General features: G+C 35.0%; 1 protein-coding gene and 1 pseudogene across 2 annotated transcripts; one reads left to right on the top strand and one right to left on the bottom strand.

Moving 5' to 3' along the window:
• The first annotated feature begins 697 nt into the window (after nucleotides 1-697).
• On the top strand, nucleotides 698-2,102 carry LOC146885547 (uncharacterized). The gene is made up of 3 exons (XM_085674982.1): nucleotides 698-1,178; nucleotides 1,290-1,411; nucleotides 2,085-2,102. The coding sequence occupies exons 1-3, from the start codon at nucleotides 698-700 to the stop codon at nucleotides 2,100-2,102; spliced, it is 621 nt and encodes a 206-aa protein (XP_085531108.1).
• A 4,444-nt stretch (nucleotides 2,103-6,546) lies between these two features.
• On the bottom strand, nucleotides 6,547-11,513 carry LOC146885546 (uncharacterized; annotated as a pseudogene). Its single transcript, XR_014995891.1, has 7 exons — nucleotides 11,029-11,513; nucleotides 10,804-10,930; nucleotides 10,405-10,683; nucleotides 10,228-10,332; nucleotides 9,683-10,146; nucleotides 9,367-9,455; nucleotides 6,547-6,840 (listed from the first exon to the last, which is right to left on the bottom strand). The product of XR_014995891.1 is annotated as an uncharacterized LOC146885546 (transcript).
• Nucleotides 11,514-12,712: the final 1,199 nt, after the last annotated feature.

Below are 12,712 nucleotides of genomic sequence, written 5' to 3'. Positions count from 1 at the left end.
TGATAACAATTTTTAAATTTTCGTTATTTTTACATCGTTTTCATAATTATGCTAAAATAAAAATTGAGTACATAATTGTAATCTTGATATCATCCTCAAACCATTGCATAACAGACATAAATAGAGGAATTTCCATCTTCCTACCCTCTCTCTACCTCATCGTTCATTGGAGGGAGAAAGATAGGATGAATTCAAGTGGATTAGAGTGTGAAGCTAATCTTTTTCACTTTAAGGGGATTAACGGTGAAAGTGAGTGGATTTAGAGTAAAGTTTGTTGAAGTTTGTGAGTGATTTGATGGATGTGATAGATTAAGAATTATATTTAAATCATAAAAAAACAAGATTACTGTTATGAATTAATGGTCGTCCATTGATTTATAACAATTACTCATATGATTGATAATCATATTATGCATTACTCTTTATGTAATATTTTGTATTTACTATTTGATTTCATATCCTTTCTAGGTTACCATGTTGTATCTATAAATAGAACATGTTCTATCAGTAATAAGACACACCTACAAACAGAAGTTGCTCCCTACTCTCTAATTCTCTATTCTTCCTCTCCTTTGTCTCTCTCTTATTACCTTTATTTTATAACACATTATCAACATTATTATTATTATTATTTGATTTTAATAATTTCATACATGAAATTTGATTATATTAATATTTTATGTGCTAGTTCTAAAACATGTCAAATCTTGCAAAGCTTGAATTTGCGGCCCTTAATATTTCGGGGGAGAATTATTTATCATGGATTTTAGATGCTGAAATTCATCAAGATGCAATGGGTCTGGGTGATGCTATTAAAGAAGGAAATAAAGCATCTGAACAAGATAAAGCTAAAGCTATGATTTTCCTTCGTCGCCATCTTCATGAAGGGTTGAAAATTGAATATCTTACTGTAAAAGACCCTTCTGTATTATGGAAAAATTTAAAAGAAAGATATGACCACCAGAAAACTGTGGTTTTGCCAAAAGCTCGTTATGATTTGATGCATTTACGGTTGCAAGATTTTAAAACTGTAAGTGAATATAATTCTGCAATGTTTAGAATTACTTCTCAATTGACTCTATGTGGAGAAAGAATTACTGATGAGGATATGTTGGAAAAAACATTCTCAACTTTTCATGCAACTAATTTGCTTTTGCAACAACAATATCGTGAAAAAGGTTTTCACAAATATTCTGAATTGATTTCATGCCTTCTTGTGGCTGAACAAAATAATGAGCTCTTGATGAAAAATCATGAGGCCTGACCAACTGGTTATGCTCCATTCCCAGAAGTGAATGCAGCAACATCTGATCCATATAATCATAGACGAGGTCAAGACCACAATCATAATCGAGGTCGTAATTTTGGTCGTGGTCGTGTTATTAATCATGGTCGTGGACATGGTTATAAAGTAAATTTCAAAGAGAAACTTCATCAATAGAAGTGGAACAAGAATACGAAAAAGGAAAAAGAAAGGGGTGAAAATAATGGCAAAAAAGCTGAAAATATATGTTATCGTTGTGGCAGTAAAGGTCATTGCACCCGTGCCTCTTATACACCAAAGCATCTTGTTGAACTCTACCAAGAATCACTTAAAAAGAAGAATATAGAAACACATTTTGCTTATGAAGATGGTGATTCTGATTATGGTCATATGGATACTACTCATCTTGATATTGGTGATTTCTTTTCTAAACCCGATGGAAGCATTGATCACCTTATTGGTGATGGAAGTGTTAGAAAATAGTTTTATTTTATTTTATATTATGTTATTAAATTTTAAGACAATGTCTTATATTTAATTCATGTTGCTTTTATATGTATAAGTTTTTATGTTTTTATGAATAAAATCCTCTATTTTTATTTTTATTTTATTTTTTCTCCTCTTACAAAGTAATCTTTAATATTTATATTTATGTTTATATGAAGAATGAATATTGCCATTAACACCAATGATGAGGATCTGTGCCTTACTGATAGTACAACAACTCATACAATTCTAAAGAGTAATAAATATTTCTCTTGTTTGGTAATGCAAGAAGTCAATGTTAGTACTATTTCTGGTACTACAAATATAATTGAAGGCCCTCGAAGAGCTATAGTACTTCTACCAAGAGGTACAAGATTGCATATTAAAAATGCATTTTATTCTCCTAAGTCCAATGGAAACTTATTAAGTTTCAAGGATATTCGTCTAAATGGATATCATATTGAGACAAATAATGAAGGAGATGTTGAATATCTTTATATCACTCAAATTGAGTCAAATAAAAAATGTGTATTGGAGAAATTATCAGCCTTCTCTTATGGCTTGTACTACACATATATTAATGCGATTGAGAAGCATGTTATTGTAAGCCAGAAGCTTACAAATAAGAATGAATTTCTTGTTTGGCATGATCGGTTGGTTCATCCTGGACATATCATGATACAAAAAATAGCTGAAAACTCATGTGGACATCCACTTAAAAGTCAAAAGCTTCTTCAATCCAATGATTTCTCATGTACTGCATGTTCGCAGGGAAAGTTGATAATAAGACCATCACCAGAAAAAATTAGAAATGAGTCAATCTCATTTTTAGAACGAATACAAGGTGATATTTGTGGTCCAATACACCCAACATGTGGATCATTTAGATATTTCATGGTATTAATTATTGTGTCCAATAGATGGTCACATATTTGTTTACTATCAACTCGAAATCAAGCATTTGCTAAGTTATTAGCACAATTGATCAAGTTAAGAGCCCACTTCCCAGATTATCCAATTAAGAAAATTCGTCTTGATAATGCTGGTGAATTTACATCTCATGCTTTTAATGAGTATTGTATGTCAATTGGAATTGAAGTTGAACATCCAGTAGCACATGTTCATACTCAAAATGGACTTGCAGAATCATTGATAAAACATCTAAAATTGATTGCAAGACCTTTACTTATGAAAGCTAATCTTCCAATGACTACTTGGGGATATGCAATTCTGCATGCTACAGTATTGATTCGCATCAGACCAACAAGTTATCACAAATACTCTCCTTTACAGTTGGTTTTTGGTCAGCAACCAAATATTTCTCATTTAAGAATTTTTGGGTGTGCTGTATATGTCCCAATTTCCCCACCAAAAAGGACTATGATGGGTCCTCAAAGACGTTTGGGAATATATGTTGGATATGATTCTCCATCGATAATAAAATATCTTGAACCATCAATAGGTGACTTATTTACAGCTCGATTTGCTGATAGTCATTTTGATGAATTAGTTTTTCCAACGTTAGGGGGAGAAAGAAAGAAACTGGAAAAGGATATTGGTTGGAATGAATTATCATTATTTCATCTTGATCCTCGTACAAAAGAGTGTGAACTAGAAGTTCAACGGATAATTCATTTACAAAATTTGGCCAATCAATTACTAGATACTTTTACTGACACAAAAAAGGGTAACTAAGTCGCATATACCCGCTGCTAATGCTCCAATCAGAATTGATATTCCTATCTGACAATCTAATATAGCAAATGAATCTCAAACACGCCTAAAGCGTGGTAGGCCTGTCGGTTCCAAAGATAAAAATCCTCAGGTGAGAAAAAGGGAAAAAAAAGGCAAGATGGCCTAATCGAGGGGGTAAAAGTCCCAAAATATTCTTTTGACATAATTAATGATTCGGTTCCAGAAGAACCTCATGTACCTGAAATTGTTGAAAATGATGAGATCTCAATAAATTATGCCATGAATCATAATATATGGAATCGAAATGGACGAGGCTTTTGCATATAATGTAGCAAAGGATGTTATATGTGATATTGATGATCAAGAACCAATGACAATTGAAGATTGTCGACAAAGAAATGATTGGCCAAAATGGAAAGATGCAATCCAAGCATAATTAGATTCGCTTGCTAAACGAAAGGTTTTTGGACCTGTAGTTTTTCACAAAGACCTGGTATTATTTTTTAGGAGACATATTCTCCAGTATTGGATGCAACAACATTTAGATATTTAATTAGCCTTGTTGCACAAGAAGGTATGAATTTGCACCTCATGGATGTTGTTACAGCCTATTTGTATGGCTCTTTGGAGAATGATATTTATATGAAACTCCCTGAAGGATTTAATGTGCCCAATAAAGCAAATTCTAAAGAGGATTATTCAATAAAATTTAATAATTCCTTTATGGATTGAAACAATCAGGACGTATGTGGTATAACCGTCTAAGTGAGTACTTATTAAAGGAAGGGTATAAAAATGACCCTATTTGTCCTTATATTTATATGAAAAGATCTGAGAATGAATTTGCCATAATTGTTGTTTATGTAGATGACATAAACATAGTTGGAACTCCTAATGAGCTCAAAAAGGCAATTGATTGTTTAAAGAAAGAATTTGAGATGAAGGATCTTGGAAGGACAAAGTTTTGTTTGGGATTACAAATTGAGTATTTAAACAAAGGTGTTTTTGTACATCAAGAAGCTTATATAACGAAAGTGCTTAAAAAGTTCTATATGGACAAATCACATTCATTATGCACTCCAATGGTGGTGAGGTCATTAGATGTTGATAAAGACCCTTTTAGACCTCAAGAAAAAGATGAAGAACTACTTGGTCTTGAAGTACCATATCTTAGTGCTATAGGACCACTAATGTATCTTGCTAATTATACTCGACCTGATATAGCATTTGCTGTAAATTTGTTACCAAGATATAGTTCTTCACCTACTAGAAGACATTGGAATGGAGTAAAACAAATACTCTGTTACCTTAAAGCCACTATGAATATGGGCTTATTTTACCTAAATGATTCAAAATTAGATCTAATGGGTTATGCAGATGCAGGTTATTTATCAGATCCTCATAATGGTCGATCACAAACAAGATATTTATTCACATGTGGTGGCACAGCGATTTCATGGCGATCTATGAAACAAACAATAATAGCAACATCGTCAAATCATGCAGAAATTTTAGCATTACATGAGGCAAGTCGTGAATGTGTTTGGTTAAGGTCTATAATTCAACATGTGTGACAAACTTGTGGTTTATCCTTGGGAAAAATGAAACCTGTAACATCCCGTCAGGATATTACTAATTTAATAAAATAAAATAAAGCAATTAATTACATTCCATTTAATAATACCTCATTTCCCAAAACACGGGAAATTGAAAACTTTATTAATTCACTAATAAGTCCATAATTACAAAACTGCAAATATAACCAAAGTCTTCCATGAGCCTTTACAACCCGTTTCAAATAAAATAAAGAAAACATAAAGAAAAAGATCCCATGATCATCCCCTCTCCGCAATTAAGCATCACCAGCTCCACCTGCATCATCACCTGCTCACGTGTACCGCGTCCACGATCATCGCCAAACACAAGCAGATAAGGTGAGCTAAAAGATGAAACACAAAAAAATATACCAAACATACATATACATGTATAATCGATACAAATAATATAACAATAATACAAACTCTTCCTCTATATCACATGGCCACAACTATATATAATATCCTTTCATTTCCCACAGAACACTACTTCATTTCCATCACATGGCCACCACCATGTACACCGATGCACCTCGTGGAAGACTCATTACCTTCCCTCCACATGGCCACCACCATGTATATTAAAGTACATCAGGGAAACTCGTTCCAGTCCTTTCACATGGCCACAACCATGTTAGCAGTGTTCTACATCTCCTATTAAGTATCTCAAAGCGCCATGCTGCCACACCTATCGGCCACAACCGATAGAGCACGTGCGAAAACCATGCTACGGATCACACACCGCAATGCCAGGTGGAGTTCCCAGGTACGAACATAGTCCGTAACGTCCCAGGACTACCAAACTCGTCAACAAAACACTGAGGAGGGCAATCAATCTGGACCCATCCGTACTGTCCACAACCAGCACACTCCCACTAGCAACAATCACCAACCCGAGCTACAACTCAATGTTCCTCGTGTTCATTTGCTATCCCGAGCCACAACTCAAGGGAAGTCATTTGATGAGTTCAAATTTTTGCCCTCATTTAATATTTAAATTTGGGGATTTAATTGAATTTTCTGTGCTTAAAGATTGATTTAATTAGGATTTGTGATTATTGGATTTATTGAATAAGTTTGGTAAAAATGGCATAAAAATTGATTTTAGTTGCATAAAATATTATTGGATATTCTAACATTTGTTAATGCAGCTGGAATTTATTTTTGGTCATTAATAGTGTGGATTTGAAATATTCAAAGTTACAAAATAAGTCCAAAATCAGGAAATTTTGGAAAAGAATAAATCAGGAGCTAAATGCACCCCCAGATTTTATTTGCACACTCCTTCTAAAGTGGACCACCAAAAACCTATTTTGCACCCCCAATTTTTACTAAGTTGCACCCGTCCTACCACTTAAACTACACTCAACCAGATCATGCCATGTGACAATCCTCAACTTTTAAAATTGGTCAACCAGAACAAGCCACGTGGCAACAATCCTTGGACTAACAAGCTGTCCAATGAAAGCCTGCCACGTCATCATCTTCATCTCCAAAACATAAACCCTAATTTTCCTCAAACCCTAGCTGCCACCATGACCCACCATTGCCGGTAGCCACCATGACGACGACGCACCAGTCACGGCAGCCACCACAGATCTCCCAACACCACCACCGCATCTGAACCTCGCGCCATCGTGAGCCACCATCTTCGTCCGCAACTGCAGCGCGTCTCCGACCACCACACTTCACGCGCAGCACCTCCATTTTCACTCCATCATCTTCAACGCACCAGGAGGGAACACCGCGAACCAGTCCCAGCCACCATTGACGCATGCAACAACAGCAGTCCAACACCTTCTTCAACAGCAACAGCCGTCAAAAACACCTTAGCAACCAAAATGTGAGAGAAACCCTAATTCTAGAGAGAACACTCTGCCACGTGTCAGGCTGCTATTGGACAGTCAAACTGGTCAATTGGTCAACTGGTCAGCACTGGTCAAATGGTCAAAGTCAACACTCAACTCTGGTCAAAACTGCAAAATGGTTAAATAAGAGGGGCAGAATTGGAAATTGGACAGAGATTAAGTTGCTTATTAATTAAACAATAATTAAAGATTTTAGCAACCGACAGATAAAACCCAAAGTCCAGTTGAAGCCTATATAAAGAGACTTGAGGGAGCAGAGACAACTAAAAACTTAGACACTTAGAACTCTCTGGTTTTGGCAGACACCGTCATCCATCACATCTCTCATTCTCTCTTTTCTTTTATTTTCTTTCCTTCATCATATATTATCATGTATTCCATCAAAGCCATGGAGGGCTAAGCTTTAAGGGTTGATTCCACTGTAATTTTTTAACTGGATTCTGAGGTTAGATGAATTTATGTGTTTGTTATTTTGATTATTGTTGTGGTTTTTGTTTATCTATATCCTTTGCTTCTTAATCGAATAGAAAATAATGATTTTAAATCTACATGCATGCTAATCATATGAGTTAAAAGGTTTTTAAATTAAATTGAGACTTTACTTTGATTTTATTTAGAAACTTTCATTTGATTAAATAAGTTTTTGCCAATAATTGAGACTGTACTTTGATTAGAGGTAATTACTTTAACTAAAATTAGTCAAGACTTTACTTTGATTAATTAAGTTTTCTATTTGGTGAAGAAACAAAGGAATAGACATGATTAGGCATAGTAAAATTTAATTAAGACTATACTTTGATTGAATTTACTATGGATAATCTAAAAATTCTCACTTTTAATTGAGACTGTACTTTGATTAAAAGTGAGAATGCCAACAAATGAATTGAGTCTTTACATTGATTGATTTGTAAATCAACAACAATAATTAATTTAAGAATAATCTCTAGATAACCAGTGAAGAATCTTATTTAGAAAAACCAGTGGAATTGACCTATTTACTATTACAGTGTTTACAATATTTCATGTCATTTTCTTTGCATATCAAAACCCCATATTTTTATAGTTGCTAGTTTTAATTGCATTTTTAAGAATCAAATATTTGAGATCAATTCTGTATTCGTTGTGAGACGACTCAGGGTTATCTTAACCTTAACTATTTTGTTCACTACTAATTTGGCAATATTGAAGTTGCTAAAGTTAAGTGGTGGTAACTCGTCAGCAAAACACTGAGGAGGGCAATCCATCTGGACCCATCCGTACTGTCCACAACCAGCACATTCCCATCGGCGACACTCGCCAACCCGAGCCACAACTCAAGGTTCCTCGTGTTCATCCGCTATCCCAAGTCACAACTCAAGGGAAGTCATTCCAGGCCACAACCCATAGAATGCCATGAGCTTATCCCCTATCCTAGGCCACAACCTAAGGATACGTTCCGGGCCACAACCCACGGAACACCAGCAAGCTCACCATTAAGATACCCTAGAAGCATGTTAGCTCACATATTTCCAGTTCCACCACCAATCAATTTATTATCACATAACCATATGCATCTTAAGTACATAATCCTACCATCCTTTGTTAATGTTTAAAACTTTTGCCTAAGCCCTCCAATCCAACTCGCTTAAGCTAGATTACCTCGCCTAAGCGAGCACCACGCACTGAACCAACCTCTAACTCTCGCTTAGGTGAGTTACACTTGCCTGGGCGAGTTCACGTTTCACCCAAAACATCAAAACTCTCGCCTGAGCTACGAGTCAAACCCACAACAGAACATTCTTCGCGTTCTCCCTTAGGCGAGAGGCTCTCGCCTGAGCAAGACATTCTTTCGCTCAAAAGATTGGAATTCCCGCCTGAGCAGGATGTCAAAGCAAATTGCCAACCACTACAAGAAATCTGCTTATTATCTACGCCAGTTTTTCGTAGGTAACGCGTTGTTATCTACGAATTACCTACGAAGCAAATTTCGTAGGTATTGAGCTGGTGGGTAACTTTATCTACGAAATTGTGCTTCGTAGATAACGTACCTACGAACACTATCTATGAAAGAAAGACGTAGATAATTATCTATGAATAACCTACGAATATCATTATCTACGAAAATAGTTGGTGGATAAATTACAACTGGAGTTATGTACGAAACATTTCGTAGGTAACTTATCTACGAAAACTATCGTAGGTAATATATCTACGATATTCTGCGTATGTAATTTACCTACGAAAATCTTCGTAGGTAAATTATCTACGAATATATTGTAGGTAATTATCTCCTACATTTTCCGCATATGTAAATTACTTACGAAGTTCTTCGTATGTAAATTATCTACGAAACTTGTCGTAGATAATTACCTACGAAACTTTTCGTAGATAACGTTATAATATTAAAAAAAATTATAAATAATTTTAATTTCTAAAAATTATCATTATATATTTGTCAGGACTTACGTCTAAACTTCACCTGTAAAGAATGCAGTAGACAATTTTCTAGTTTATCACAGACAAGAGAAGTGATGTCTAGACATAAAAGCTGGACTCCACCTGTAGATCCTACAAACATCCCAGCATTCAAATAACACCTTCAAATATAAAACAACATAGTTATCCAAAGGTTTAGCACCATTCATATCATCACATCAAAACTATAAAACTACAAATATAAAATAAAGTAGATAACACATATTAAGAAACTAACAAATAAGCTACATAGGTCAAGTCCTATAATTTAAAAACTAACTAATGTTACCCCTAGTTCAACAAGTCCTACAATTACAAACCTAACAAATAATCTGCATAATGAGAAGAGTTTTGCCAATGCTGGTGGTCCCTCTCCCGAGCATCATCTTGGTTTTGATCCTCATTTTGTGGTTGTTCATTGACGTCTTGCAAAATGGTTTGTGCGGCGAGAGGAAGAAGAGGGAGAACAACAGTTACTAGGGATTCTAATTTTCTCTGCAGTCGTTGATTCTCCTCTCTAGATTGACGAAACTCCTCCCTAGATTGACGAATTTCTTCTTCCAACCTTAGAATCTTTTGTGAATCCATACTTGTAGAATTGGATGGTTGTTGTGTGAAGGCTTCCTAACAAAGATAATTTTCATTCAGTTTTCCAACACCATATACTCGTCCCTTAGGATTTTTGCCATCAGCAGCAACTAACCAACTTTTTTCCTTAACTTCTCTTCCTCACTAGGGTCCAATGGAGATATTTCTTCTCCTTCACCACAGTTTGAAATTCCTCCTGTTATTCAAAATAGACATGTTATATAATGACAAAACTTTATATTTAAAAAGGAGGAAAGATCTAAGTTAGAGAAATTACATATGTTTGTTTAGATCTGTGATATACAAAATCACCGGTATTCTTGCGAACATGAGTATGGTGGAAAAGCTCATCAAAATGTACAGGACGACCCAATTGTTCTGCCTATAACCAAAACTAATTAATCATGATAAAATAGTAATCAACTTATATAACAGAATTTTTTAGTGTACATACCATGCGAAGGGCATGGTCATGGATGGTGATTGAGCCACCTGTGTGCAAACATCCACCCTTCTCAGATGCTCGATTCTTTTGATTACGAGCACTCTTTGATCGAAACTCGGGTTGGTTCCACTTAGCAAGCAAACTGTTCCATACTCTATTAAACATCCAGTGAGGTTTTTTCCCAGTTTTTCTTGCTTCCATGAAGATTTCAGAAAGTCTATGAGAGGCCTTTGTGTTGAAAATCTTTCTAATCTTCTCCTCATGTTCAGGCCTCCAAGTAACCTTTCTCTACATTAAGAGATAATATAGTAGTTAAGATAATGATTATTACATTAAACAATATATGCAAAGAAATTAAATATGCTTAATTGAAATCTAGTAAAGGGTAGGTTACAAATATAAACTTACCTTGAACCTTTGGAAGAAGATCTCCTTCTCTTCATCCAACATTGCACCCCAAGTTAACCATGGCTCAACATATTTTTGCTTAATTGTCTTTGTGATTGCCTTGGAGACAACTCTACTTGGGTAAAACCTAAAAATATAAACACATTATGGAAAAATATGATGTCAATATGAAAAAAACCATATAATATAAAAGAAAAACTGATTTCAACTAGTGTTGATTATTACCCATCATTACAAGGTTCAATAATTTCAAGCCTTGCACCAACATGAGGGTCATCGTCTTCATTTATGGATGGTTCACCTGCTTCTTCGGTAGACATGTGTTGGTCTTCCTGAAGTACATTATGAATAGATCGAGTGGGTATTGAGGTTGGTGTATCATTTTGTTGAGAGGGGAAGATAATGATGTCAATCTAGCACCAACACATTGGGAAGCCATAGATGACGGTGTAGGTTCATTAACATAAGGTTGCACAGGTTGAACAATGGGGGGTTGAGAAGGTATGGGTTGGTCAATTGAGGGTTGGGAAGGGGTAGATTCGGCTATTGATGGTTGGGAAGGAATTGGTACAACATTTGCAGTTGTAGAAGGATTTTATTGATCAATAAGGGATTCAAGTATAGGTGCTTTTTGTGATGGTAATCTAAGAACATATTTTGGTCGTCTTCCCTTCATTGTCCCCTTTCTCCCCTTTTTGGCAATAGGCAAAGATGGTCCAGGAATGTCTTTATTACATTCTGATGACATATCTGCAACTGCAAAGAAGAACATATACAAATCAGTTGCACTGCATTAGAAATGTTAGTAAATTATCCACTCAAGTTTGTTATCAAGCTAAACTCTTATAAAATGTGTATTGGAATAATCTCGTCCTTCAATCGGACAACAACACCAATTAAGACCCCATTTCAGTTTAAAGACTGCATGTCAAGATGTATTAATCCTTGATACAAGAAGAACATAATTAATCCTTGATTAGAAGATCTTTAATAACTAATTATGGATAAATCCTTATCTTTAAGATGTATTATTGTGATAGACCAAACACATTGTGTTCTGTTATTCCTTTAATTACTACAGAAGGGAGAAAAAGGAGTATTGAACACATATTGAGGAAAGAAGTCCCATACACATCACTGCACCAAGCCTAGACAAGAACATAGTTCATGCCATCCATAAATAGAGAAAAAGAAGAGAAGCAAAGGAAAACACCAACTTACATATTGAGTTTCAAAAGAAAAGTTCTGAAAAACGAATGCTACACTGTAATTATATATTAATTACCCAAAATAGTTGAGGATGTTGATTATTTGATCTGCTAAGTCTTCAGCAGAAGGAACACATCCTCACAACAAATTGTAGCTGCTCCCAACTGCAAGAACTCTTGTTGAAGTTCTAGAGGAAAATCTATGTCAATAACAATATTCAGTTCTAAATGCAATAAAGAACCCATTCAAATTTATCAACTTACAAACATCATGTCCGGGAGGACTGATATGATAAATGCAAAAGTTGTGAAGTAGTAAAGAAGCTGCCTCTGGACAGAAAAACAATCCTTGGAAACAATAGGTAATCCTTAAACAAGTGGAACTATGTAAAAGAAAATAAATTGGCAGTGCTTACAGTTTGGTGCTAAATCCGGATAGGTGATCAGTGTTGGTTTGTCAGGATCCTCATAGACTATGACAGACACATAACCACAGCCAGTTCGAATGTGATGCTCCTGAAAGGTAATCCAAAATGAATGGTGGAATGAGAAAAGGGTACAAAAATCCAAGTTGGAACTTTTAATTAAATATCATATCCTTACATGAGAAAAGTGTTCAAAAAATAGTTTAAAAAATCATATCAAACTACTGAATGCATATCCTCTTTCTTGAATTAAGCAAAACATATAGATATAAATAG

Source organism: Vigna unguiculata, chromosome 6 (genome assembly GCF_037176805.1).
Source record: "Vigna unguiculata cultivar grain cowpea cultivar isolate G323 ecotype 2 chromosome 6, ASM3717680v1, whole genome shotgun sequence".
Lineage (NCBI taxonomy): Eukaryota > Viridiplantae > Streptophyta > Magnoliopsida > Fabales > Fabaceae > Vigna > Vigna unguiculata.
The sequence above is the reverse complement of the archived record's forward strand: the minus strand, read 5'-3'. Positions and strand labels throughout refer to the sequence as shown.

Excerpts from the sequence above, each read along its gene's own strand:
- LOC146885547 (XM_085674982.1), top strand. The coding sequence starts at position 698 with ATGTCAAATCTTGCAAAGCTTGAATTTGCGGCCCTTAATATTTCGGGG. Across the intron at positions 1,179-1,289 it reads ACAACAATATCGTGAAAAAG|AAGTGAATGCAGCAACATCT; the intron begins GTTTTCACAAAT and ends CTCCATTCCCAG.